Source organism: Pristis pectinata, chromosome 23, assembly GCF_009764475.1.
Source record: "Pristis pectinata isolate sPriPec2 chromosome 23, sPriPec2.1.pri, whole genome shotgun sequence".
NCBI lineage: Eukaryota > Metazoa > Chordata > Chondrichthyes > Rhinopristiformes > Pristidae > Pristis > Pristis pectinata.
Window position 1 is genome coordinate 27,646,762 of NC_067427.1, and position 27,478 is coordinate 27,674,239.

A 27,478-nucleotide genomic window follows, 5' to 3' on the forward strand; every position below is an offset into this window, starting at 1 on the left:
AAAAAACACATCCACCATGTCAAGACCCTTCTAGTTCTTATTTAGCACGGTCAAATCCCCCTCACTCTTCTAGATCCCTATGGATAGATGCCTAGCCTGTCTAACAATTCCTCATAAGACAACCCACACATTCCAAGTATTAGTCTGAATTACTGACACTGCATAAACATCTTTTCTTAAATAAGGAAGCCTCACTGTACACGGTGTTCCAGACATGATCTCTGTGGTGGTGTCCTACATAACTGATTTCAGAGATAGGAGCAGTGAAGCCACGGAGGGATTGAAAGTCAGGGTCAGTATTGTAAAATCTAGGTGCTTCTGAACAAAGAGTCAAGTGAGCACAGGGGAATGGGTAAACTTGGATAATTTCAAAGAAGAAGAAAGGAAGGCAGGACAGAAATGCATTGGAATAGTCAAATAATTTAGGGAGAGGAAAGTGTCCGTAGCCTTCAGATCAGTGCCAAAGTTTAAGGTCACTGTTTATGCTGAGTGATAACGGCGACCAAGTGACACAGCCCTGTCTCATGTGGGATGAATCTATGTACATCAGATGGGAAATCACGTCTGCACCACTCCCCACCTCCTTTCACTGTTCAGCTATTTATTCTCTCCAAGAGTGAAGCTGCTCACCCATCACTGCCCCTTTTCCTCTTCAGCGCTGCTCCCAATACCTCCCCAAAACTTGGGTACCAGCTGCTGAGCCACCTGGACGCCAGTGGTCTAGACCAGAACCTCCCCCCACCTGCAGAGCACCAGGAGATGACCACCTGCCATCATCAGGGATCACTGTGTGCAGAGGCTGGAGATTTCCTGGTTCTGGGCTGGACCGCAAACTTCCAGGAGGTGCCACTGCAGGGGATGGAATTGGCAATCAGGGAGTAGCACTGAAGAGGGAAAGTGGCAGCGATGGGAGAACTTCTTCAAGAGAGAAAGCAGCTGGAGAGTGAAGGGAGCTCGGGAAAAGGGGTGGGGGAGAGATCAGGGGAAATTGAGAGGGTGAGGAAGTTGGGGAGGGGCTAAGAGGGAAGGAGATATGAAGAGAGGGAGAGAGGGATGGTGCAGACTCAGAGAAACTGAAGGAGGGAGACAAAGAGGGGAGAGGTTGAGGGAAATGATGTGCGCGCACACACAGTCTCCAGGCCTCCTTGCCAATGGACCAAGACTTCACTCTGTCAAAATCAAATAAAGCTGCTGGAGGAACTCAGCAGGATGAGGAGCATCTGCAAGGAGAAAGGAGTTGTTAACCCCCACAGATGCTGCTCCATCTGCTGAGCTCCTCCAGCCGTTTGTTTTTTGCTTCAGATTCAGTCTCACGTCTTTCCTCACCCCGTGTGGTACCTGATGTACAGGAGTCACACCACATTAAAAGAATTCACGAGCAGGCATCTTTCACCACTCTGAGCAAATCATCCTTAATCCCGAGGGACAGCCTAAGAAGATAACACTGAAACATAGCCCTTCTACTTTTGCATTAATTTCTCCTTATAATAAACCACAACTTTCTGTAAGTCTAATTTCCTGCAATACCTACATACCAGCATTTTGCAAATCATACACAAGGGCACCCAGATCTCACTGCCTCTGCAGCCTCTCACTATTTAGATCATATGCTTCTGTTTTATTTTTTTCTGCTAAATTTGACAAGTTCACATTTCTACACAGTATACCTCTTTTTTTCAGATTGCCCACTCACTTAACCTACGTATCCCACTGAAGCTCGTGTCCTCTGCAAAGTTTAATTTCCTACCTACATTTGTGCCATCAGCACAAATTTAACAGCCATACCTTCAGTACAACCCCAGCACTGATCCCTGTGACGCACCACTCGTTACATCTTGTCAACCAGGAAAAGATCCATTTATGCCCACTGTTTTTGTTGGCAAGCCCATCTTCCTTCCCTGCCTATATTCTACCTTCTATATCACCAGCTTTTATTTTCCACAATAACCTTTACCAAAGCAGGCAGGCACTCTGTAGACAGTGCAGGGCACTTCTGTTGCTGCTCATCTCTAAATAAAGTTCAGACAGCACATTTCCATAATGACTGGACTGACTGCCAAACCTGAACTAAGTCTTTATTATGGCTCCTAATATCTATGCACAAAGAGTATTTAAGCACACTTCAAAAACATCAATAGCAATAGAAATATCAGGGATCATAAGCTGCTGAAAATGTAGCATGATTTTCTTTCCAAATAAGATAATGGCTTAGAGCAAATGACTAAAAGAGGACAGCAACAAGAGAGTAAAATTAGTGAATCACTCATTTCACAACCCCCCCTCCACCACTCCTCAAAAACCGAAAAGTGAAGTGCTCACCAATTCATTTTTAATTTTTTTTTTTGCTCGCTGGAACATGAATAGATTGCAAAAACAGCATTCCAAAACTTCAGTCAGAGCAGGATGCATTAAGCAGGCATCGAGCTATTGGAACCCAGCTCTGTCATGACCACCTCAGATTTAAAACCCAGTCCACATCTGACAAATTGTTTTACATTTTACTAATTGATTGGAGAAACTGTGGTTTTGTTTCATATCAGTGAGATTTGAAGGCTCCTTTCATAAGTAACGACTCTTTATTCTGGCATCAAAATAGGTAGTCTAAAGGATAAGGGAACTGGATTTAAATAATAAATTGCTGGAGGAACTCAGCAGGTCGAGCAGCATCTATGAAAGCAAAGGGATAGTCACATTTCGGGTTGAGAACCTACATTTCTACTGCTCAGGGTGGGAATGCTCCACTGCAATAAGTCTGTGGCCCGGATAACTTCTCAAATTTATCATGCAAAATAAACTAAAAGGCAAAATGCTGTTGTCCTTTCTATCTACCCAAACGCAGAGTCAGAAAATTATACATTTGAACCCCTTTCCCATCCACTGTTTAGCATATCACCACCAAGCCTTAATAAAAACTTAGTTCATTCATTATGGAAATGTGCTGGCTGAACTCCATTTAGAGCTGAACAGCAACAGAAGTGCCCTGCACTGTCAAGAGAGTGCCAGCCTGCTTGGTAAAATGTTATTGCGGAAAATAAAAGCTGGTGGTATAGGAGCTCCAATATAGACAGGGAAGGAAGATGGGCTTGCCAGCAAAATTCCTCCTGAATCATCCTTCTGCACTAAACTACATGCTGCCACTGGTTGATGATTCTTCTCATTCCATCTTTCTGGTCTTATGCAGTCGTCCTTGCTGTTTGCTGAAACTGCTCCTTTTTTGTGCCATTAGTTGCTTTTCAAGTGGTGTTTCCTATGCCCAAGGTCAATTCACTTCCACATAAAGAACTAAAATAATTTGAGGACATTAAACCCTTTCTTAAAACAAGCACCACCCATATATCCCACAGCTGTGTCCTACCCTTCAACTAATTCCCAATTCATGCTGTGACATTTTCTCTTAAATTTTTCTAACCAATCTCTTCAAATACCTTATGCAAACTACATACCTGTTGATTGGGTTAAATTAAGGGGTTTGTGTGGATCACAGTTACTGAAGAGCTGTAAATTCCATACAAACTCCCTTTACCCAATCAGAAAATTGATCTTTTAGTGAACCTCTTACCCCTTACCATTTCCTTATAGCATACTCACTAGTAAGCTTGACTTTTTGAATTTTTAGTTCCCATCTCCTCACAACGACAGCCAAAGAAACAACTTAAAAACAACTAGCTGGGAGCAAGAGGCAGCAGTTAGCAAGCGGCTGGGGGAAGAGAGGCAGGGGTTAGTGAACGCCTGCTACCAAAACTGATAACAAGCACCTCAAGTGCTGGAAAATGCCACTAGTGTTTCCACAAGATACACAAATGCACGAATAAACCAATGTCAGCATCCTCTCCCAGGCCAAGATTCTGAGTACTGAGGCCCCTGCTACACAGTCAGCTATGTTGAGAACCTGCAGTGTTTGCACCAGACCACTGACACAGATACTCTATTCTGTGATCTATCACGGGAACCAGGTGGACAGAGGTAAACGTGTAAGGATGTGCTCAAAACTTCCCTGAAGAAATGCAACATCCCCTCTGACTCCTGGGAATCTCTGGCCCATGACTGCTCAAGGTGAAGGAGGAGCATTCAGCACGGTATTAAGCACACAGAAGCCCAGCTTATGTAGCAGTAGGAGTACACCACCTCACAGAATACCCAGTGCTAAGTTAGCCATCACTTGCCCCATCTGTCAAAAGAGTCTGCGGATCCCACATTGGCCTCATGAGCCAGCTCAGAGCCCACAACACCGGTGGAAGCAGGTCATCCTCGATCAGGGTTTGAGTGAGCAAAGAGGTGCGGGTGCGAATATGAGTGTGAGGAAAAGAGGAGTGTGGGAAGGGAGGAGTACAGAGAGAATGGCGGTGGTTAGCAACTAAGGTAGAGCAGCAGCAGCCAGCATGTGCCAGGGCAAAGGGATAGAGCAGTGAAATGACCATTGGCAAGGAAGGAGAAAAGGGAAGCAGCAGCAAGAGGCAGAGAAGGGCCAGTGCCCAGTGCAAACAGGGGGAAAGAAGGTGGAGCCAATGAGTGCTGACTGTCAGTGGCAGGTAATGCAGCCAAAAACCCAGGAACAGCCTGTCGAACCCATACATACACCTTTCAAGTAGACTTTTAATTGGAGCAACTTAGAATTTTACTCAAATTAAAACTGCACTTGGGACAATTCCTTCTCTGTGATCCAGAGAAACAGGAAAGCCGAGAGGTCAGCAGTTAGCCAAAGGAAGAGAAGCTGATGTCCAAGTTAAAAATTACTTGAGCTCTAACATTTTTAGTGATAAAAAAGGCAGCGTCTTGCCAGTTGAAGGAATTCTTGAACTTGGTGCTTTGTGTTACAGTTCTTTTCATGCATCTCGTGGGTGTCGTCTCGGGAAGAGCAGGTTCCTCAATCAGTAATCCTGCCCCTGGATTCAAAATGACTCCCTCCATTGCTTATTGCAGCTACGGGGCATGAAGTCTGCTGGATGCACTGCAGCAACTTACCACAGCCACTTTAATCACACTTCCCAGTGCCGTATTAAATGGGAAGCAAAAAGAGACGCTGAGAGATGTCATGCACTAAATTTCAAAGATGGCAGGATAGGCTAACAAAGTGATTAATAACCCAAATGGACCCAATGCTCTTTAAAAAGTATAGAACACAAAAGAGGTTATGCTAAACCTAAATAATAAAAACTAATTCAAACCTAGATAAAGTATTGCACCAAATCTCTGCAGAACATTTTGGGGAATAATGGATGGCTTTCAAGAGTGTGTAGAAGAGATGTAGTAAAATGCTTCCAAGGATATTAGTGAAGTTTCCTCTTCCATCTTCACCTCCCACCCTATCCCCAAATCTACTTCCTCCTTTTCCCTTCCCTCCCTGGCACTCAAATACAGCTGCAATGCCCAACAGCAAATTGGACTTTCAATCTCCCCAGATTTCAAAAAATTACATCTATCAGATCTCTATATTGACTTAACCTCTGGATGCACTGATCCAGAAACATGGCTTCCTGAATACTCTTTGGGATAGAGTCTACAGACACGAGCCCTTCTTCCCCACCCCCTGGAGTCCCAAGTTTGTTCGCTTTGACTTTACATCTGACTGTGCTACACAACCCAGAGCTGCAACTCAGCAAGACCACCACAAAACCCCTTGTAGCAAAGAGTTAATACCTGGATGAAGGGCACCATCATTTCTCCCAAGTCTCAGTCAGGCATGGGCACCTCCCGATGCCCCAGACAAACTGCAAAGCTGATTAGCCCTTTGAAGAGAGCAGCCGTGGTGAATGGGGAGCTCTGAAAACTTGGCTCCCTGCAAATGACCCATAATCTAACTAAAGCAGTCAAGCATAACCCAATTTTAGCTGCTACTGCAGCAAACAAAATTAAAAATCAAGTGTCGTTTCACATGGATCCTCTGTGAACCAGCACATGGAACTTACTCAAGTACCAGGCTGAATTTTGTGGAATGGTATGAATCATACAATTACATTTCTGGCCTTCACACATTACACGGGCAGGCATGGAAGTGTAGCGGTTAGCATAACACTTTACAGCGCCAGCGACCTGGGTTCAATTCCGGCCCACTGTAAGGAGTTGTACATTCTCCCCGTGTCTGCGTGGGTTTCCTCTGGGTGCTCTGGTTTCCTCCCACGTTCCAAAGGCATACGGGTTAGGAAGTTGTGGGTAAGCTATGTTGGCGCCGGAAGCGTGGCGACACTTGCGGGCTGCCCCAGAACACTATGCAAAAGATTCATTCACTGTATTTACTCAATGTACATGTGACTGAAAGATATCTTATCTTATCTTATCTAAAAGACAAAATTAAATTACATTCTGGCAGCAGACTACAAATGAATTTCTAGGCCTCTATTTCTAATGCGCGAGAGGTTGACAATTGGAGGGCACAGATGTCAGGTGACTAGCGAGAAAACCAGAGGTGACCTGATGAATCCGAAGGCATGCCCTGACAGACAGATGGGCACAGATTTAATTGTAGCCTTCAAACAGGATATAAACAAAGGAAAAGGAATTACAAGGATATGGGGAAGGGCAGGAGAATGAGACTAACATGACTTTTTTTATTTGAAAGGATATTAAGCTCGATTTTAAGGATACTGAAGTTCAGAATTCTGATTACAAAGCAAGATGATCAACACACATCACTAAATGTTGGAAGTGTGAGAACTTTGCGCAGGAAGAAGTAGGTAGTGAATGCAATGATAGATACGAATCTGGACCATGCCCTTGAGTTTACAGGGAAACTACGCTTTGCAAACTGCCTGGGAATATGCGTCAGATGGATGATGCCCCACAAAACATATATAATTGGATGATGCTCCATTTAACTGCAGATGGGGGGTGAATGCACAAGGTAACATTAAAAGTCAAGCAGCTTTGTGCCCATTTAAATTCACAGAGAATGCAAGGATGAAAAATACCACAGCAGGTCTAAATTGTAATGGAATTTTAATTATTAGTGCCACTTAACCAATGAAAAATACTGCACACTTTTCTGCCTTTGATTGATTAAGCAAGGGCGATGTATTAAATTGAGACACCAGCTTTCAGCAGAGGTTACCATGAAAGATCAGCTGGGTGATTTTATTTAGGGGCTGCCAAGAATTAAAGAGTAAAAATAATTTGATTTAAAACATTCTTAACTGCACCAAACCAACAGACTGTAAAGCCAGATCTAATTTCTATTTCTCAATTCCACAGCCACACACACAAACACTATTCATATGTATCAAAGGCAGCCACTAAGTTAACATAACACTGCTGTATTGCCCCAGTGTTACTGTGTTTTCAAAGAAAGAAAGTGTTGGCTTCCTGAATCCACATTAATATGGTTCACAGGGTCAATGCAATAGATGGAGTCATGTAACGCAGAAACTGGCTCTTTGGCTAACCACGTCCTTGCTGACCATCACATACCCACCCCTGCTAATCCCATTGAACAGCCATAGCCTTCTATGCCTTAACAACTCAAGTGCTTGTCAGATGTTGAGAGTCTCTGCCTCCACTACCCACTCTCCAGATTCCAACTACTCTCTGGGTGAGAAAACTCTTCCTCAGATGCCCTCTAAACCTTCTGCCCCTTAGCCTAAACCCATGTCCTCTAGTTTTAGACCCCTCCATTATGGAAAAAAAAAATCCTACCATCTCCCTTGTCTTTGCTGCTCATAATTTTGTACGTAGTGCAGTGGGGAGTCATTTTGATCAAGATGCTGCAGGTTCAATCTCCGTCCTGTGCAAAACTCAGCTAAACAAAACACAATATGTAATATTAGCTCAGCTTGCCATTTTTCTTTCTCCTTTCTCTCTCTCAAAATGGAGGACATGCCCAACCTGACCTGCCGGGTATACCTTCCCACGCTGCATTTCACACTCCTACACTGACTAAGTTCTCACTCTAACTGCTCCCATTCACGCACTGACAAGATCACCTGGTTTACAGCTTATCCCCATGGTCACCCTGGTTTTACCCCGTCAGAGACATGCCCCCTCCCTGCAGCTTAATGAGCTTCTTTTGTCTCCTTCCAAGTTCTGACGAAGGATCTTTGATCCGAGACGTTCACACCGTCTCTCTTCCACAGATGTGGCAGAACCCGCTGAGTTTTTCCAGCACTTTCGGTTCTTACTTCAGTTGAGGAGACATCAGGCACCTGTTAACTGATCAAGATGCCCAAGATTTAGGGAAAGGGTGCCCATTTATAGATACAGACAGAGCAGGTCCTCAAGTGGTCTTCACCTGAGGACAGCAAAAGATTAAGCGAGTGGTGCCATTTTATATCTTCTGGTTCAACTTCCCCTGCCTCCCAATCTGTACCTCCAACCTCAGTCCTCCCACCATCAAACCAGACCTCCTGCCCACCCTCCTGGTCAACTCGAGCACCTGCCGTGCACACCCCAGCTCCATAACAACATCAACCCCGAGATGTGACCATTTCCTAATGCCCTCCCTCACCCTCATAGTTCCCTCTCTCATCCAGGACTAAACAGCCACCCAACTCTGCCTTAAGATGATGTATTGATATGGTTGAGGACAACATGAATGCTTCATATTGCAAAACTAAAAATGAGACGAATACTTGAACTGAAATCATGTATTCACACCCTGTTGCTGTGATTAAAGGTGATTACTACAATAGCAAGAGAAGACAGGCATTTGTTTAAGGACATGAAATGTCAGACAAAATTTTAACAGCACGTTATTTTCCAGGAATATAGATAGAGCCTTGCACCTCTTATAGAGAGGATGTCATTGTACTCGAGCTGCAGTGGGGTGGCCTGACATCACAATTGACATTTTGACAGACCAGTGGTTTATCTTGCTTCATGTGTACAATCAGAAAGCCTCAGTTCTTGATCAAAGCCACAATCACAAAATCGATAGTGGCTCCAGATACTACTTTATATAACACTGGAGAATCACAGAATACAGAAGGGGCTATTTTCCCCATTGTTCCGATACTAGGTCTTTGAAAGAGCCATCCCATTTCTGGTTGTGCCCATAGCCCCAAAATAATTTTTCCAAGAAAATGTCTACCTGCTTTTTAAAGGTTTCCATTCCTCTTTCAGGAAGTGCCCTCGCACTAACTCAATGTATTAATTCCCCCTCTAATTATCACTAATTTGTGTCGAGTTTCTGATCTTCATGCTAACTGAAACAGTTACTCCTTACACCCTCTCTCCTTTTAATCTTATTTCCTCTAAAATAATCACCCCAGCTTCCCTTCTCGCTCTCTCCATGCAGACAAGATTTTTTCTGTCATGTTCTGACAACAAGTCATTTGTCAGCCCTGGGGCACATTACCTACTGCACTTGAGACGCAAGGATTGTTTCTGTGCAGTTAAGTCTATACAATTCTACGTCATCATGTGCCACAGCTTATCATCAGGAACAACAGCTATCATGCAGCAGTCCCTCATTTTGATTCAACACCGTGCTGGGGCAAAAGGTCAGCTGAGGACACAGCCCCGGGACATTGGCTAAATATCCAATACTTACAACTCTTGGAACCTTCAGGATGACCAATGCAACACCACAGACCCAAGATCTTTCCTTGAAGATGTGTAAAGTCTAAGTACAGGTCCTCCCCAACTTACAAACGAATGCCTGACTTATGTACAGCATGTACACACAAGCAAGCGTTTGGGGTATTGGCAGCATGGATTTGCAGCTGCTGCAGGGCTACAGGCATCTTCTGCCGTGTGGGAATTCTGTTCACGTCCACATTTCCAACTCATGGACTGACCAGGTTACAAACAGTTCACAGGAATGGAACCCTGCCGTAACCTGGGGAGAACCCGCATAGCTTGACAGCAAGCCACTTATTTTGCAATTCTTGGGCTATGTTTGTTGACACTGGGCAGGCAGATTGTCACAGGGTCAGTTGTTCACCAATATCTATTGGGGTTGGCGGGAGACAATCCGTCATAGGTTTAAGTCTCTGGTGAAATGGGGAATGGACATCAGGGGAGAAGCACAAAGGGCCAGGAGGATAAGTGGGAGGACAAAACTCAACCAGAAGTAGACAGCAACAGTGATGAAGACATAGTAAGAATAATGAACAAAGGAAGAAAGAACAGCAGCAATGGATGAATGAGCTAATAACTGGAAAGAAATAACCTGTGAGCAGGAGAAGAATACAGTCAAACAAGCTGGAGTAATGACTCATGCATGGCCAACTCTGCAGAAACAGGTGAAGAATAGAGTGTGACAAACAAAACCTCCACATTCCTTTAAGCTATGCATACCCAATGGTCCCACTGCTCCCCCACAGACAACCACACTGGGGACAACATCACCCCACACGCACTGACACAATCACATCGACATATTAGATGCAATAATTGTATCTTCATGAATATTCAAATCAATATTTGATTTTTCACTGCATACCTCCCTCCATTTTTTTTATCTCCTCACCCTCCCACTGACACAACATTGCACTGTCTCACAAGTGCTCCTGCCCCTTTACTCTCTCACTAACACAACTTCTATTCTCCTGCAAGGATAGTCAACCAGAAGATACTTTGAATTGGTCCTGTTTGATAAGAAAAGCACATGCCAGGATTGATATACAGACTGATTTCTCTCCTTGCCCCAAATCAAGAGCATTAAATACAATTTCAGGACCCTTACTTTGGCACTGATTAAGATCAGTTAATATTTGTCAGGACTCAAATCCAAGTCTTGCTGCTCTGTAGTGTTCGTACTACAACATCGAAATTTTGGTGTTTAGGTTAAAGAGCTATTATCGTCTTAATGGATAAGGAGCAGGACCATAACCGCACTAACTCAGGAAATTATGGTCTGTATGGGACACCAGCTTGGACAATACATTTGTCAAGAAAATAAAAAGCAGACTAAATCACTTAAAAACCAGTATAAACTGCAGTCATCCCATTCACCTTGATTATACTCCCGTGTTTTTCATGACCCATGATTGATCTCATAAGTATTAATATCCAATGGAATATTTTATGCATCCTGGTAGCATCATAATCTTTGCTCAGAAATCACCTAGTAAATATCAATGAGCACTTCAAAATAAAATTCATATCTGTGTAGTTTAATTAACCTGAAAGAACCCTGTAATTACATTGAAATCTATCATCACTGTTTCCTCCGGCAACTGAAACTTTGGAAGTGGTCACCAACTGACTGAGCAACTTTCATTCAGGGTAAAAACGGTGGTCCACCAATAGCTGTTTGTGGGACAGGAACCCTTCCTGAATTCAAAGGTCATTTCCTCCTGCCCAGACCTCTGGGGAAGGAGGGCAAGCAATAGCAATTATAGCCTGAAGACCACCCAAGGATGTGTCTGGCTGTATGTGAACACTCCTGCTTGCTTTACAGTCTTTTGTTTACTTCTGGATTCACTGATTGTATAAAGAGATGTTGCTAATCTGGCCACAGCTTCAATGAACAACAGCGTGACTAAATTACTGATGGAAAGATCTCACGGCCTTACAGCTATCACTCACTAATTACACCACTGCACAGCCACCAGAAAGGTATCACAAGCCTCAGCAGAACTGTATGGTTATTATTGTAACCACGATATCACTTTTTTTTAAAAAAAGATTCCTCTTGTACTTCCAATATATTTACTTTGTTACAATCCACAGCTGCCGCTACTCCACGAACATACAAGGAGAGGACACAGTGGCTCAAACAGCCTGTCTGGCACAAATGCACATCTCAATATATCTATACTTCCTGCCTCATCTGAGCCAGGTGATGCCCAGGAAGGGGGATAAACCAGATTAAAAATCCAAACCACTTTGTGGGGAGGAAAGTAATCCAGCATTCCTCTTCAAAACTATCCTCTGGTCTCCAGTTTGTGAAAACTAATCCAGCTCATCATTCTGGGTCTGATTACTCTACCTGGCACTTACCTTTTGCATGAGGGGGATCAACACCCTCAACCACAAACAGGGTCAACTCTTGCTTGAGGGAAAACATTACATATCACGATCATTCAGTTAAGGGAAAATAAATATGGTGCTAATATGCTCTCACTGTTGCTACTTGGTTAACAGAGTTCCCAACTCTACGCTACATTTGTTTATACAGAGAATTGAGAGGTGGGTATACTGGTAGGGCAAGTAGCTCACAACCTCAGCAAAGTTCACAGTCAGATTTCTGCATATCTGGTATAAGTACATGAACTCAAATTGCCCTCCTAGAAGTAGAGTGTTAAGAGGAGATCTGATGCAGGCACACAATATGACAGCTAGATGGAGAGAGAAATTTTCCATTAAATCTGCAGTCCTCGACCCTGTTGCTAAAGTGTTTCGCAGAAGACCAAGGAAGGCCACGAGAAGAAAAGATTTTTAAAGCAGTGAGTAGTGAAGATCTGGAACTCGCTCTCCAAGAGCGTGGTGGACATAGACCCAATTTTGGCTTTCAAAAGGGAAGTGGACAAATATTGAAGATAAAACAAAAAGCACAATTATGAGGAAAGAGCAGAGGATTGACACCCACTAGAGTGCTCTACAGGAAGCCAATGGCTGCAATGATTCTATAACTTATAGGTGGCTCTGGGTTTGAATCTCCGGAAATGCATCAATATTTGCTAGACTCCTTCCATTGTGACACTATTATACTATTTTTAAAATACAAATTACAGTGGGGGTGGGCAGGGGGAGACTGCGCAACCATTTCTTTTTAGTATAGGATAATATGTACAAACAATGAAGCCTGTAAAGTAGACTTCTTTGGGACTGGCATTTCCTGTCCTTCCCTCATAGCCATTGGTGCAATCATTCACTTGTCATTCAGAGAACTAACTGCTCACAATAGTCATCATGTGATTCCTGACCAACACACAACTCTAAAAGTCCCACCGGTCAAGGCATACTGCAGGTCCAGAAATGCACATATTCCAGGAACGAAACCCATATGCTCTTTAGAGAGATGCAGGTGATGTATGTAAAAAAAAAACTGGAGTCAAATTTGTTCATCGCACCATTTTATAGCATAAGCTCCAAACCTCCGGTATATCAGAGGATTATTTAAATTGTTACTTACCTATGGCACTGAGTGCATGCCGGAGTTCCAGGGTGAAGGTAGTAATGGGAACGTCTTCGGATACCGGCAGAATGGCCACCGTGGAGAGATTACTGGCAGGGTTCCCCACCAATTCCCATTTGTTGCTCACAGTGTGAATTCCCAAGCCACGTCCTTAACAAAGAGAAATGATAAAGTTAACTGAAGTTATGCAGCAACAAGTGCCCTTGCCTGACTGAGCCATTTGAAGCACCCACAATGTGCTGGGGCTCCTGCTACAGCTGGAAGCAGCAGAACCTGCTAAACCTGGCCGATCATAAACATTGGACCTTCCTCCCTCCAGACCAACTGCAATAAAACTCCGATACACACAGGACTTTTTGGTGGTGCCAGACTGGCAGGTTTTCCAGACTATTGGATGTAATTTCCATTAATTACTCAACATTCTTTTCATTCCCTTTTATAGGTGTGACAAAGTATGAAAGTAGTTTCCAGTGAACTAGTTAATTTGAAGTGCAGAGTCAGAACCAGAGCCAGGTGGGTGTAAAGTATTAACTGCAGCAAGAGCATTAACTGAAGGAGAGGCCAGGAGAAGGCTGAGGAGGGGGTGGGAAGGAGGAAGGTTGAGAGCAGGGACGCAGGGGGAGTGGAAATCAAGAATAGGAGAGGGGTACATAGACATGGAACATAGAACAGTACAGCACAGGAACAGGCCCTTTGGCCCACGATGTTGTGCTGAACTAATTAAACTAGTAATTAAATGCCTGACTAAACGAATCCGTACTGCCTACACAATGTCCATATCCCTCCATTCTCTACACATCCATGTGCCAAAGAGCCTCTTAAACAGCTCTATTGTATCTGCCTCCACCACCACCCCTGGCAGTGCATTCCAGGCACCCATCACTCTGTGTAAAACACTTGCTCTGCACATCTCCTTTGAACTCCCCCCACCCCCACCTCACCTTAAATGCATGCCCTCTAGTATTAGACATTTTGAACCTGGGAAAAAGATACCGGCTGTCTACTCTAACTATGCCTCATGTAATTTTATAAACTTCTATCAGGTCTCCCCTCAGCCTCCGTCGCTCCAGAGAAAACAACCCTAGTTTGTCCAACCTCTCCTCATAGCTCATGCACTCTAATCCAGGCAGCATCCCAGTAAACCTCTTCTGTACCCTCTCCAAAGCCTTCACATCCTTCCTATAACAGGGCAACCAGAATTGAATGCAAAAGGGGTAGGAAGAGAGATTGATATTGGAGGGGAAGTTGAGAGCTGGGTGGGGGGGGGGGTGGAGGGGTGGTTGAGAGAGTAAGAGGGGGGAGGTTTGAGATTAAATTCTCTGAGGCAGGTTTTTGAATTTATTTTAACGTTTGCGAAAATTGGAGAATTTCAGTCAAAGTCAATGGTTTTGATGGGCAATGAGCTGGGAAGAGGGTTACATAGGGGGCATGGCTACCTTTCACAGCAGAAAGAGCCTGAACTCCACAGGATATCATTGAGGAGTGGGTTTCCAGGACAAGCCAACGCTGAAAGCATGGTTAGGGAGCAGCAGGTAGCAAAGTGGACGAATGGAAATATTCTGTGACCACTGAGTTAAGTACAATTACTGCATCATATCTCAAGAGTAGAGCTTTCACAAGTTCCTAACACAGAAGCTGAGCAGAAAATGAGCACGACTAGGGAAGCAAAAGAAACCAAGTCGTGCAGAGGACCAGAGGGACCTTGGAGTACAAGTCCATAGACCCTTAAGGGTGGCAATGCATAGAGATAATGTAGTTAGGATATGGGACACTGATCTTCATTAGTTGGGCATTGAATACAGAAGTAGGTAGTTTATGCTCCAATTTATAAAATCTTGGTCAGACCTCAGCTGGAGTACTGCGTGCAGTTCTGGTCACCGTGCTATAGGAGGATGTGATAGTGCTGGAGAGTGCAGAGGTGATTCACCAACATGTTGCCTGGGATGGAGCAGTTCAGTTATGAAGAGAGACTGCAGAAACTGGGTCTGTTCTCCTTGGAGTGGAGGCGGCTTTGAGGGAGCATGACTGAGGTGTATCAAATGATGAGGGATATCAATAGGGGAGACTGCAAGAAATTCTTCCCCATATTAGAGCAGAGAAAAGTAGAGGACACAGGTTTAGGATAAGAGGGAAGAAATTTAGAGGGGACATGAGGGAGACCCTTTTCACCCAGAGAGTGGTGAGTACCTGGAGTGCACTGCCAGAGAGAATGGTTGAAGCTGGGTCACTGACCGCATTGAGAAAGTGTTGAGATGAGCACTTGATTCATTTAGGCGTAGAGTGCTGCAAGACAGGACGAGTACAGAGGGGTGCCCAATGGCTGGCATGGACAAATTGGGCCGAATGGCCTGTTTCCATGCTGCATTAATCTATGATTCTAAGTCAGGCTGCCACCTTCAACTAACTTAAAATGTCAAACGACATGCTTTTTGTAAATCCAATATATCTAGTCAAACTCCAAGTTTAGTGTTGTTTTGAACACCAATCCTCCTTTACATAGTTAAAGGAGGTATGTACTCATACCACTCATACCACAAAACAGAATTATTAATGTTTCAAGGCTACAACTTAGCAAATCACTGTAAAATCCCGTGACCGAGATGATTATTGAAGCAGTTGTCAAAACAGGTCAATTTTTTTTTCACTTCTGCAAATCTTGCACAGTAGATTTTACAATGTGTTTGAACAGAAAGAAAGATTGCTAATTTTTACTCTAGTCAATAAAGCACAGCACTTAAAATTGAATTTATGAAAAACAAAGAAGATTCACATAGGCATTCAATAGACTCCATTGTCATCAAAAAGTACATTTCAAGCCAGCTTTCAGACTGCTTTTATGTGCAGCAATACTACTTGACAAACAGCATAACGAAGTGCAGATTTTACCAAATCTGCTCAACCCACTAAAAATAATCTACCTTTCAGAAGATTTGTTTGCAAACATACTTCTGCTATGAGATGTGGGCACAGGCATGTCACTCCTGAACCAATGTTAATTCCAGAGACAAAGCAAAAAAAAAAGCAACGTTAAAAGAGCCCAGAAGGGCTTGTATGCAGTGAAGAGCCAAGGATGGCATCCCTCATCAGCCTCCGTGTGGGTGTTTGGTTCTCATCTCAGTCTCAAAAGGAGAACTTCAGAAAACTCACCTACCAGAACCCTTCACAGAACCTCCCCAAAGCATTGCAGAAACAGTCAAGATGTACTTCCCTTTAAAGGGAATGTATTCCAGGAAGGTGCTGAGAGAATCAATTGTACATGTGAACCTTTCTTGCTTTCCATGCTTTTGAGAGCTTTAGGTGACTGGGTTCATTAATAAAGAACACAGGATAAGGTGAAAACGTTGGAAATACTCAGCAGGTCAGACAGCATCTGTGGATAGAGAATCAGTTAACGTTGCAGGTCCAAGACAGTGTGTCAGAACTAAGACATTAACAACTTCTCTTTCCACAAATGCTGTCTGACCTGCTGAGTGTTTCCAGCATTTTCTCTATTTCAGAGTTCCAGCATCTGTAGTTTTTTGTTGATTTTCACAGAATAAGAGGTGTCCGGTGGGAGAAAACAGCACAGAGTATGAACCGTTTTGGGAGGCAGGTATTGTGGGGAGATCACCAACCCAACTCCTCCTTTACACCTGGAAACCAACAGCATGATCACTCCCCTCAAATTAAGCAGCAAAAAACAGCAGATGCTGGAAATCCGACAAAGAGAAAAAGCTGGTGATATGCAGCACATCCTCCAGAATCTTGGAATCAACATTTTGGGTCGATGACCTTCCACGTTTCAAAATCAAATTATTTCCAACACTTTCTATGTAAAAAGATGGCAGTTAGTTCACATTTATGGGTAGGCACCAACAATTCAAAAAACTTCAAGTCTTTGCATCTGCTTTCATCTCCAATCCACTTTTCCTACCTGCTCTGACACACTGACATTTGCTTTGTTCATTTATGTCTTTTATATGTTAAAAAAGTCAACCTCAACAAGCAAACTTGGTTTGCAAAGAATCAGCTGACTGACTTCTTACTGAGAAATCCATGTCAAGGGCAAAGACACACTGAGCTTGTAAAAATAAAAGTGGGTAGATGACTGTAAGGTTTGTAGATTACTGGAGAAAGGGAGGACCAAAGAAAGCCAAGAGATCTACTGCACTGAGGGGCTGGGAAAGCACTGATGTGAAGAAGAGGCCACAAGTATCCACTACAGTACAGAGGGGATGCAAACAGAAGATAACGTTTAGGAAATATGCTTGGAGCTAAAGAAAATATTTACATTTGTACAGCACCTTTGACTTCTGAAGGAGATTATAAAAGCAGTAACTTCTTTTGTTGACAATTGCAAAACTAATTTACATAAAGCAACACTGTGCACAAGAAAATGAAAAATGATAGAGTAGTAAACATGTTTGGATGGTACTAATTGAAGGAGGCAAGAGAATTTCCTGTACATTCTCAGATATTGCCACAGGCTCTTTTGTATTCTCAAATCACTTAAATCCAGCTTTGGTTTAAAGTCGTCCAAAATCAGCATCTCTAATTGGTTAGCACTCCCTCAACATTGCGTTAAAGAGTCAGTCTAGATTGGTCTTTGAGAAGCTTAAACCTTCAGTCTTTGACTGCGTCCAAAGTGCTGCAAACTGAGCAAGCTGAGGAAAAACTGTATGTACTGGGTTTCAATCATATATGCAAAAAGTCATTCACCTGAGCTGGATCGGGCAATTTATAAATAAGTGCAGTGAGCACCACCATATGACTTCATTCCAAAATATTCACCATTTGTAAAAATAAAACAAACAAATTAAACCAGCACTCCAACTGGTTACCCACTCTCAATGTTCTGAGAAGGTCCCTTGCAACCCATCTGACCCTGCACCACCTCCCTCCAACCTAGTGCCCACTGGGTTGAGAACTTGTGCTGAATGGTCAAAGCTGGTAACCTCAGGGTCAAACCAGAGCGGACTGAAGATTGACAACCGTAGGCAAGGTGCAGCCACTGGCTGAAGACTTCCCGCCAATGCAAGCTGGGTGATCTGAAATCGTATGAACTTGGCAGATAGGAGAAGAATAGTCAAAATTCCTGAAGCCAGCAGCTCTGGCACAAATGGATAATCTCCTGCTCCAGCTGCTCTCCTTCTGGGGAATTCTGGCCTCTGCCACTCTGCATCTTACTGAGCTCCATGCCACTGCTGGAGGCCAGTTGCTATTCTAAATAGTGGTACCATTAGTTGAGGGGCTTCCTCACAGCTCCAGCCACCCAGGTGCTGAGTGTTCGCCCTGTGACTGTGGGTTCCCTCCCACATCCCAAATGTGCATGGGTTGGTAGGCTAATTGACCCCTGTGAATTGCCCCTGAGTGTAGGCGAGTGGGAGAATTGATGTGAATGTGGGGAGAATAGTTCACAGGAAAGGTTAGTAGGGGAATGAATTGCTGTGCAAGCCAGCAGACTCGATGGGATGAATAGGCTCCTATTTTGTAAGGGAATATGGAAATGCTGAAGGGTGCGTGTGGGACCTAGAGCCGAGCAGGGATGTGTTCAGTTGCCCCAGTTTCCAGGTAGCACCAAGTCTGCTACCAGCAGTTGTGGCCATCCCCAAGCTGATGCTCATGCCAAGAGACAAATGTAACCCGGTAACAAGAGCCAGGCTCGGGTTTACAAGTGAATGGTTTGTACAAAACAATTTTAAGACTTTGGCCTCAAGTTGGGTTCAAGTTGGCAGTGGTCGGGTTGGATATTGATTTTATACCCGAGCAGATCTCAAGGACATTAGATACCTCCATCACTGGAATTGGTCCAGCAAGTGGCTAATAAAACTGATAATATTGGCTAGTTAATGGTAGAGTACTCTAATCAATATTCTTTTACTAACAATTTAAGTATTATTAAACAACTATTCACATTTATGGAGGAAAAAATTAATAAATGATACCATCCTTTGTTATTCCATTACATCCTAGAGTGTTTCGCAGCCAATGAAATACCTTTTGAAATATTGTCACTGGTGTAATGCAAGACTAAGTTTTGTGTGTGTGTCTGTGTGTGAGAGAGAGAGTGTATGTACACACATACTGTATATATAAACAATGCATGTATTTGCAAGATAAGCTGAGAAAGTAATGGGGAAAACAGAATAATAGGCATTATAAATTGAAATACACATGTTTGACCACAAGTAGACTTGTGTTCAATTATAGTCACCACACTAATCGGAAAGATCTGAAGCCCTTTTGGGTTTAAATAGAATAATCCTGGGAAAAGAGAAACTTCATTTATGTGGATAAACTGGGAAAGTTGGGATCGTTCTAAAAGGAAAGAGGTTGAGTGGGGATTTGACGGAGCTGTTTAAGATCATAAAGAGTCTGAATAAAATGAATGAGAAACTGATCTCATTGCTGGAAGCAATGAAGAACCAGAGAACCATGGGTGGCATGAGGGAAGTCTTTCTCAAACACAACAAAGCCCAAAAGGGTGGTGAAAGCAGATTCAATCATCACTTATAAAAGGGAGTTGAATAGATAACTGAATGAGACAAGTTTGCAGGTTTTTGGAAAAAGAGCAGGGGAAAAGGACTGACTGGATTGCCGAGAGAGTCAGCAAGGACTCGAATGGCCCACATCCATTGATCCAACAATTGCAATTTAGAGAGGGGAGCAGATCAGTGCAAGTCCTTACCTGCTAACGGACCACTGACTTGCTGCAGGTTGCCCAGGATCTTCTGGCCCAACAGATGAATGAGTCGTGTAACCACCTTCAAAATAAACATTGGCAGTTTAAACGTGGAAGCTTGTGACTGTTTACTGGAAGATACACCAATGCTCACACCAAAATTTGCACCTATAAAGCACATTTAACAATATAAAACATTCCAATGGGTTTTACAGTTAGGTTACACAATCTTTGAAAATGAAGGTCTGAAAGGACAGAGGGGTGAACTTCAGGTGAGGGAACTCTGAAGTCCAGGACTCTAGCAATTAAAAACATGGCAAATAATTATTAATGAAAAAAAATTGAAGAATGTGTAAGGTGCCATAATTTCTCAAAAAGCAACAGGATAATTATTCAGTAAAACTGCAGTTATTACATTAATAACTTGTGTATAAAATGTATGCTGTTTCCCACCAAGTGTGCCCCTTCTGTTTTACATAGAGGAAGAAATGTGAAGTGAATTAAAACCACTCCCTGTAAGTTCAAGTTCATCTACAGGTAAGGCCTCTTTCCTTTCTCAGCACCTTTCAGGCATCCCTTGAGCTGACAAGAGCCTGCTCAAAGGCTCGGAACTCGGAAGAAAGAAGCACCGAAAATAAAAAAAATGCAGATGCTAGAAATCTGAAATAAAAAGAGTAAACATTGGAAATGGTCAGCAGATCTTTTGTCCCCACAGATGCTGCCCATCCTGCTGCGTGCTTCCAGCAGTTTCTGCTTTTACTTAAGAAAGAAGTCTTATTTGACTGAGCACTGATCAAGGTGAAGGATCCTGGTGCAGGGAAATGGAGCACTTACTACTTTAGGCACTCAACTGCAGGTATAAATACGTTTAAATATTAGGTGCCTTCTACCTTGTTGTAAGTAGTAGGATCCTGCAGGGGTAGTGCAATGCCCCTTGGTTTTTGCGTCATGTATAATTGATTTGAATTACAATGTAGGGGCTGTCATATCGAAGTTTGCTGATAACACCACAACTGTCAGTGTGGTTGAGAAGAACAAAGTTCTAGGCTTAGAGAAGATACCAACAGAATGACTAGGAGGCCACAGGAGTGGCAGAGAAGCGAGGTAATGCATTTGGGGGAAAGGTAACAAGGCAATAAATGGTAGAAAATGTGGAGGAACAGAGGGATGCAGGAGTGCACGTCCACAGATCCCTGAAGATGGCAAGACAGGCCAGGTGGTTAAGATAGCTAATGGGATATTTGCCTTTACTGGCAAAGGACCACAATACTTGAGCAGAGAAGTCATAATCAAACTTTTCCAAACACTAATTAGGCCAGGGCTGGAGGATTGTGTACAGTTCTGTTCACCAACTACAACCACATTATAAAAGTGTTTGAGAAGATGCAAAGGAGATCTATGAGAATGGTGTCAGTGTGGTAGATTATAGTTGAGAGTAGAGGCTGGTTGGGCAAGGGTTATGTTCTTTGGAACAAAGGAGACTGAGGCAAGATATAACTGAATTTAAAATTATGGCAACATTTAAGAGACATTTGGATAAGTACATGGATAGGAGGGGTTTAAAGGGATACGGGCTAAATGCAGGCAAAATGGACTAGCTTGGTGGGCACCAGGATCGACACGGATGACTAGGGCTGAAGGGCCTGTTTCCATGCTGTATTACTCTATGAAAGGGCTAGATTGGGTAAACACTGAGAACAATCATTAAGAACACAGATTTAAGTTAATTGGTAGAATAAATAGAGAATTTGATGAAACCATTTTCACTCACTGAGTAGAGGGGATCTGGAACTCACTGTCTGAAAGGCTGGTGGAGGCACAAATCCTTACCACATTTATAAAGCATCTGAAGAGCCTTAACCTATAAGGTTACAGGCCAAGATCTGGGAAGATGAATTAATCCAAAACCCATTTTTGGTTAACCTGATCACAGTAGGCCTCCCTTGCATATCAAATTCCTACAATTCTATAAAACCTGATTCCCAAATTATACCACTACTCTGCAGTGTGCTAATTCTTTCACATTCCACACCAACCGTCCTAAGACCTATCTGAGTGATATAACCTCAATAATCGATAAGAGACCCTGTTCATATGATCTTATAAAATGTCTGGATGAACTGGTCATATGTCCCCTAATCAGATCTGTCATGCTGACAGATGGTTGACATTCAGCTTATTGTGCCTGTTAAAGAGTTAGCCAATCAAACTGCTTCCCATACTCTTTCCTATATGTCTGCTTTCCACATTACTGGTTGTCTCCAGGTTACGGCAGGGTTCCATTCCTGTGAACTGCTCATAGTTTGAAAGGATCTTTACACATAACCAAGAACGGCAATGTAAAAGTGCCATTTTTAAATATTGGCATAAGGTAAGTTTACCGGAGTTACTGCTCTTGCCTGAACTCAATGAACCCAATGTCTACTATCACTGACAAACCGATTAAATTAAGAGCACGGTTAGTAAGCTGTCTTTCGTTAAGACTGCAATCAGAAACAGTTGCCAAAGTTATATATCCAAGGACCAAAGAATGCTGACTTCACAGTAGCCTTCCTCCACTCAGTTTCACAATGAACCCAATTGCTGTATCCCCAACTCCATCCGAGTGCTTACAAGTGTGCAATGCACCTTCTAACTCTTCAACTAATCTTCAGACTTGTTCATTTATGGTGATCTACAAGACACCACTTTGTTCCTGGAAGTTTCACCCAGTCACATTCACTTCCTTGAAAACGATAGCAATCTTAACTTCACAGATGGAAAGCTGTGGAAAGCATGAGTTTATCAATTTCTGAACACTTTATTTAGCAAAACAACTAAAGAGGTGTGCTTTAGCTGTAAAATGAAATGACTCAGGCCACTATTACCATGGAAACAAAGCCCCTTGCTGAGCACACTGAATAAAATGCCTCCAGAAATGTCACATGCATCATTCAAATAAAACTTTTCACCTTTCAACCAGTATCTGCATACAGAACTCTTATAATTATGGTAATAACTGAGCAGCCAACTATTCTTAAGTTATGTAAAGAAGCACTTATCAAAAGGTATTTAAAAGCTAATTAAAAGCAATAATTAAACTGAGGAATTACTTCACCAGTGAACTAAGTGAACTTTAGTTGATACTCAAGCTCACAGAATGACAATCAGACCTGGAAATGCACACAAAATATTAACCAGATCATCACTACCTAAAGGGCAAGAAACTATTCATTACACAGAAAAGCACAAAACACTAGGAATTGGACAGGGTACATCCCTGTTTGAAAGGAGGACACCCGAACCAGGAACGATTGATTTTTGGTTGTCAACAGGCTTTCTAGAGTTACATAGATCCAAGCTACTTGGGCTAACAGGTCCTTGGTGCTGCTTGTGTTCCATACATTTCCTCTTGCTCTTTGCCTTCTATTTATTTCCTGTTGCATCCTTGCCTACAACATCCTTCTGCTCATCCTCAACTACTCAAACATTCTAACCACTGCCGGATGAAGAACAACAACTTCCTCTGCCTTTTGGATTCTACTTTCAGAATTCCAGCATTTTCAAGTCTTTGTCTTAATCTGCTTGATCAATGCGATACTTAATAATTAGTGTAGTTATTATTTTCCTCAATCCAGATGGAAATAAAGGTCTGGAACTTGCTGCCTAGAAAGGACAATGGAAGTAGGAATCTTCGGTGCATCTAAAACTTACCTTGAAGAGCCATGACCTGCAGGGCTATGGATCATCTGCTAAAAGGTGGGATTGGGTTACGCCACTCTCTCTCAACAGGCATGGACATGATGAGTCAAATGCCTTTGCCTATGCTGTAAGTTTTCTCTGATACTTTGTGCAATAATTGGGATTTCACCTTGCCATCCATTATAAACACTAAAACAAAGCAAATACTAAAAGTTGAAGGATCACCCTGATGACTAGGAAGCCCATGTTCATGTGCAACACTGCTTTACACTTGGACTAGTCCTTATATTCAATACATATTTTACAGCAAATAGGGTTTGGCTACGTAAGAAAACTGTCTATACTTCTTCCTGCCTCATGGTAAAGCAGCCAGCATAATCAAAGACCCCACCCACCCTGGACATTCTCTCTTCTCCTCTCTCCCATCAGGCAGAAGATACAAAAGCCTGAAATCACGTACCATCAGGCTCAAGTACAGCTTCTATCCCGCTGTCTTAAGACTACTGAACTGTCCCCTAGTACGATGACCTCACAATCGACCTCATTACGACCTTGCACCTTATTGTCTACCTGCACTGCACTTTCTCTGTACCTGTTACTTTATTCTGCATTCTATATTGTTTTACCTTGTACTTCCTCAATGTACTGTGTAATGAATTGATCTGTATGAATGGTATACAAGACAAGGTTTTTCACTGTACCTCAGTATAAGTGACAATAATAAACCAACGTCAAAGTCATCTATGCTACACTCAGTCCTCATACAGCATGCCTTTATACTCTGCCTGTCATGCAGTGTAATGCCACTGATTTTGCAGTAAAGCCTGCTTTGACATGGTGTTGTGACGGGGGATGCAATAATTGTCATCTCATTACCAACCATGGCTGCAACCTTGAATGTGTGTTCTAACTGGAGTTTGACAGTCAGTAATCTGTACAAATGTTCCAGTACTGTTGTATTGAGTTTTGCCCTTCCTCTTTCGCTCAATGGTAATGCGAGTACCATTGTTCTCAAAGATCCTGTCAGAACCACAACGATTGCTGCCCAAAGCAGCACAGATAAAGTGCAGACTGAATAGCACAAAGAGTCATCTGATCTCATTTTGGCCCACAACTAAAAAGCAGTCCTGGTTTGGGAGGGTTGGGAGTGAAGGATCAGGAAGATGAAAACCACACACCCTTTCTTAAAACACTGGAAACACTCAGCTGGTCAGACAGCATCTGTGGAAAAAGAAACTGCATTAACATTTCAGGCTGACAACCCTTCACCACAACCGTCGATACTGATGAGGGGTCATCAACCTGAAACATTAACTCAGTTTCTCTTTCCACAGACATGCTCAGCACTTTCCAGCATGTTCCACCTTTGTTTCAGATTTCTAGCATCTTCAGCTTTTTGATTTTCATACACCTGTTTTCAGGAGCTTCAAACAAGCATCTCAACTCCTCCTCAATGATGGTTTACACAGGTGTGGTGTTTCAGGTTGGAATTTTGGGCACTCAGTGATGATGTACCCAACAGATGGTAAGTTTGTTTACCTGATTGGACTGATTTTCTTACCTGTGGGTATCTACGTTTGATGGAGTTCAAAGCTCCCTCAGGAAGTTTGGCCAGTTCCGAGTCTCTCACTGCATGTACAGTAGTGGCAGAGGGCTGTCGAGTAAGGGCTTCTACCTGTGGGGGGGGGGTTAGGTATAGAAAACAGGAACTATTAGAAATAAAGTTTATCATAGCCTATAACTATTGACATTCATATGTAGTGGCAACATCAGGGAAAAGAAAACATCAGTGGATGCATCATAGGGCTGTGATAGCCCAGAGTCAAAACATTTATTATTTAATCGGTCTCAATTTCCATAAGGTTTGGAATATCTGGCCCTGCATCAATTACTATAAGTTTTCCCACTCTGGACAAAATGAGCTCCAAATATAAACTTATAGTGATGCAGGTTTGTAGGTTAGTTGGTCACTGAAAGTTTCCCCTCGTGCGTAGGTGAGCGGTAGAACCTGGGGGGAGTTAATGGCAATGTGGGGAGAGTAAGAAATGGGAGTGATGTAGTTTGAGTGTAAATGGGTAGTCGATGGTCGACACAGACTCGATGGGCTGAAGGGCCTGTTTCTGTGCAGTATCTCTCTCTCTCTCTCTCTCTCTCTCTGTGACTGTGGACTGGTTTGAGTCCAACCCGATGAATAAGTATTTCCTCTATCTGCTGGTTTTATGAGTCCCATGAGTTTGCTGCAGTTTCAAGCCAATTGCTAGTGCAGTGATGCACAGCACTTTGTTAGGAGAGGCAGATTGACAATCCAAATCACTTTTAAGGACCACTTATGTGAAACACTTTGCTTCAGCTGTATCAATCAGATCTTTCACAATGTACGTAAAAATACAAGCCCTAGTTTAACTGACCAGTTTCCCAAGACAAGCTGATTACTAACTAGTACTCCTTGATGTGCACGAGCTACAGCAGTCTTTAATGCCAAGTACAAACTTCCTCATCTCACCATAAATTCCACTCTAATGACCACTGTATGAACCCGACCCAGACTCACTTCAGCAATCACTTTCTACCTTCAATTTAGCTTCTGATACCCCATAAAAATGTTGCCCCTTTCCTCCTCTGTATATTTCTTTCCTTGATTCGATGTATTGTGAATCTTCTAAACATCTCAGTTTTTACCCTTCATCTCTAACAAATAGAACCCCACGCATATTTAGTTGTTCACAATGCAGCAGCCTTTTTCCCATGCAAGTTTCCACTTCTTCCTAAAAGCAGTCTAACATTTTGACTAATTAGAGAAAGTTCTCTACATTCATCCTTTGCAACTCCAATGACACTTGTCATTTCATATTTAATTTCTCTCATTATAATAATGGGATGCAATAATTTTTCATGTGCAAACTAGTTTCTAAAGCCCTGCGATCATCTACAATAATTATTACACTATTGTAGAGGCTTGCTGTGCACAAATTTGTTGTGGCATTTCCAAGGTTGGAGCAATGAGCACCTAGTCATTATTCGCATATACTATTTTTTCTCACACCTTGTTACCTTTAACAAGAGGGCAGAATGATGGCAGGTAATCCACCACTTATTGTTCTTCTGACAAATGACTATGCCTATTATATTGCAAACTCAGGTGGATCCCTGGCCATTCTGACAGGCATGGGAATGGATGAGACAACTTCCTGAAAATCACTGAAAATACTCTGGTTTTATGGATACAAAATTTCTAATACCCTTTGTCTCACCACTTTCTCTGGGAAAGCTGTAGTTAAAAGCCAATGACAGTTCTGGGTCACATACTCATGGATGAGTGATTACTGATAACCCACATCCTGACTTTGACTGCTGGCAACCTACATCCTTCTACTTTGAACTGCCATCTGGATTCTAGAAGTAGAAAATCACCTTGCTTTAATAATGTTAGTTGAGGAATAAGTATTGGCCAGGGTACAGGGAAGAACTCCTCAGTCCTCAAAATAGCCCCAGGAACTTTCAACATGAATTGTCAACTCATTTGGAACTCTTCCTAGCTTGTGTGGCTGCTTAATACAACAGAGAGACTTTCCACTCCAAGCTGCTAGTCACATACAACAGGCCATCTCACACAAAGGGATTGTAAATGACAAAGTTTCACAGTGTTTCACTAGCATTTTGTATTCCCTCTTATCCTCTTACTCTACCTTTTTCAGTTTGCACATATTTAGGTCTCTTCCTTTTAGCTGTATCATGTCATTTATCACCTCCTATCCCTTCCTACTTTTCCCATTTTGCTTTCTTAGCTCCCAATATCGCCAGATGTTCACCACATCATGTCTCCCTATCTGAATTCCAAAGAGTTCCTCACATAACGGTCCTCTTACTTATATTAGTTGCCAGTCTTTTTTAACATCTGTTTATCATCCTCCAACCCAAAAGGAAGCATGCAGGAAACATTAAGAAGTCATCAAATATTAGTCTGTTCAACACATACATTGTAATCATGACACTCTCAACAAGAACACCCCTTGGCATTAAACCAGCCAGGGAATGATGTTCCTACTTTGCTTACTTCATAGAACATAGAACAGTACAGCACAGTACAGGCCCTTCAGCCCACAATATGCCAACCTATACAAACC

At 42.7% G+C, this 27,478-nt stretch overlaps 1 protein-coding gene across 1 annotated transcript in view; it reads right to left on the reverse strand.

The window, feature by feature from the left end:
* pnpla7b (patatin-like phospholipase domain containing 7b) overlaps positions 1–27,478 on the reverse strand; it is a 251,703-nt gene that overhangs the window by 108,437 nt on the left and 115,788 nt on the right. The window contains exons 20-22 of the mRNA XM_052037480.1: positions 24,916–25,029; positions 19,680–19,755; positions 13,010–13,162 (exon numbers count right to left, since the gene is read on the reverse strand). Of these exons, the coding sequence (XP_051893440.1) occupies positions 13,010–13,162; positions 19,680–19,755; positions 24,916–25,029 (343 nt within the window). The remainder of the gene's footprint in view (positions 1–13,009; positions 13,163–19,679; positions 19,756–24,915; positions 25,030–27,478) is intronic.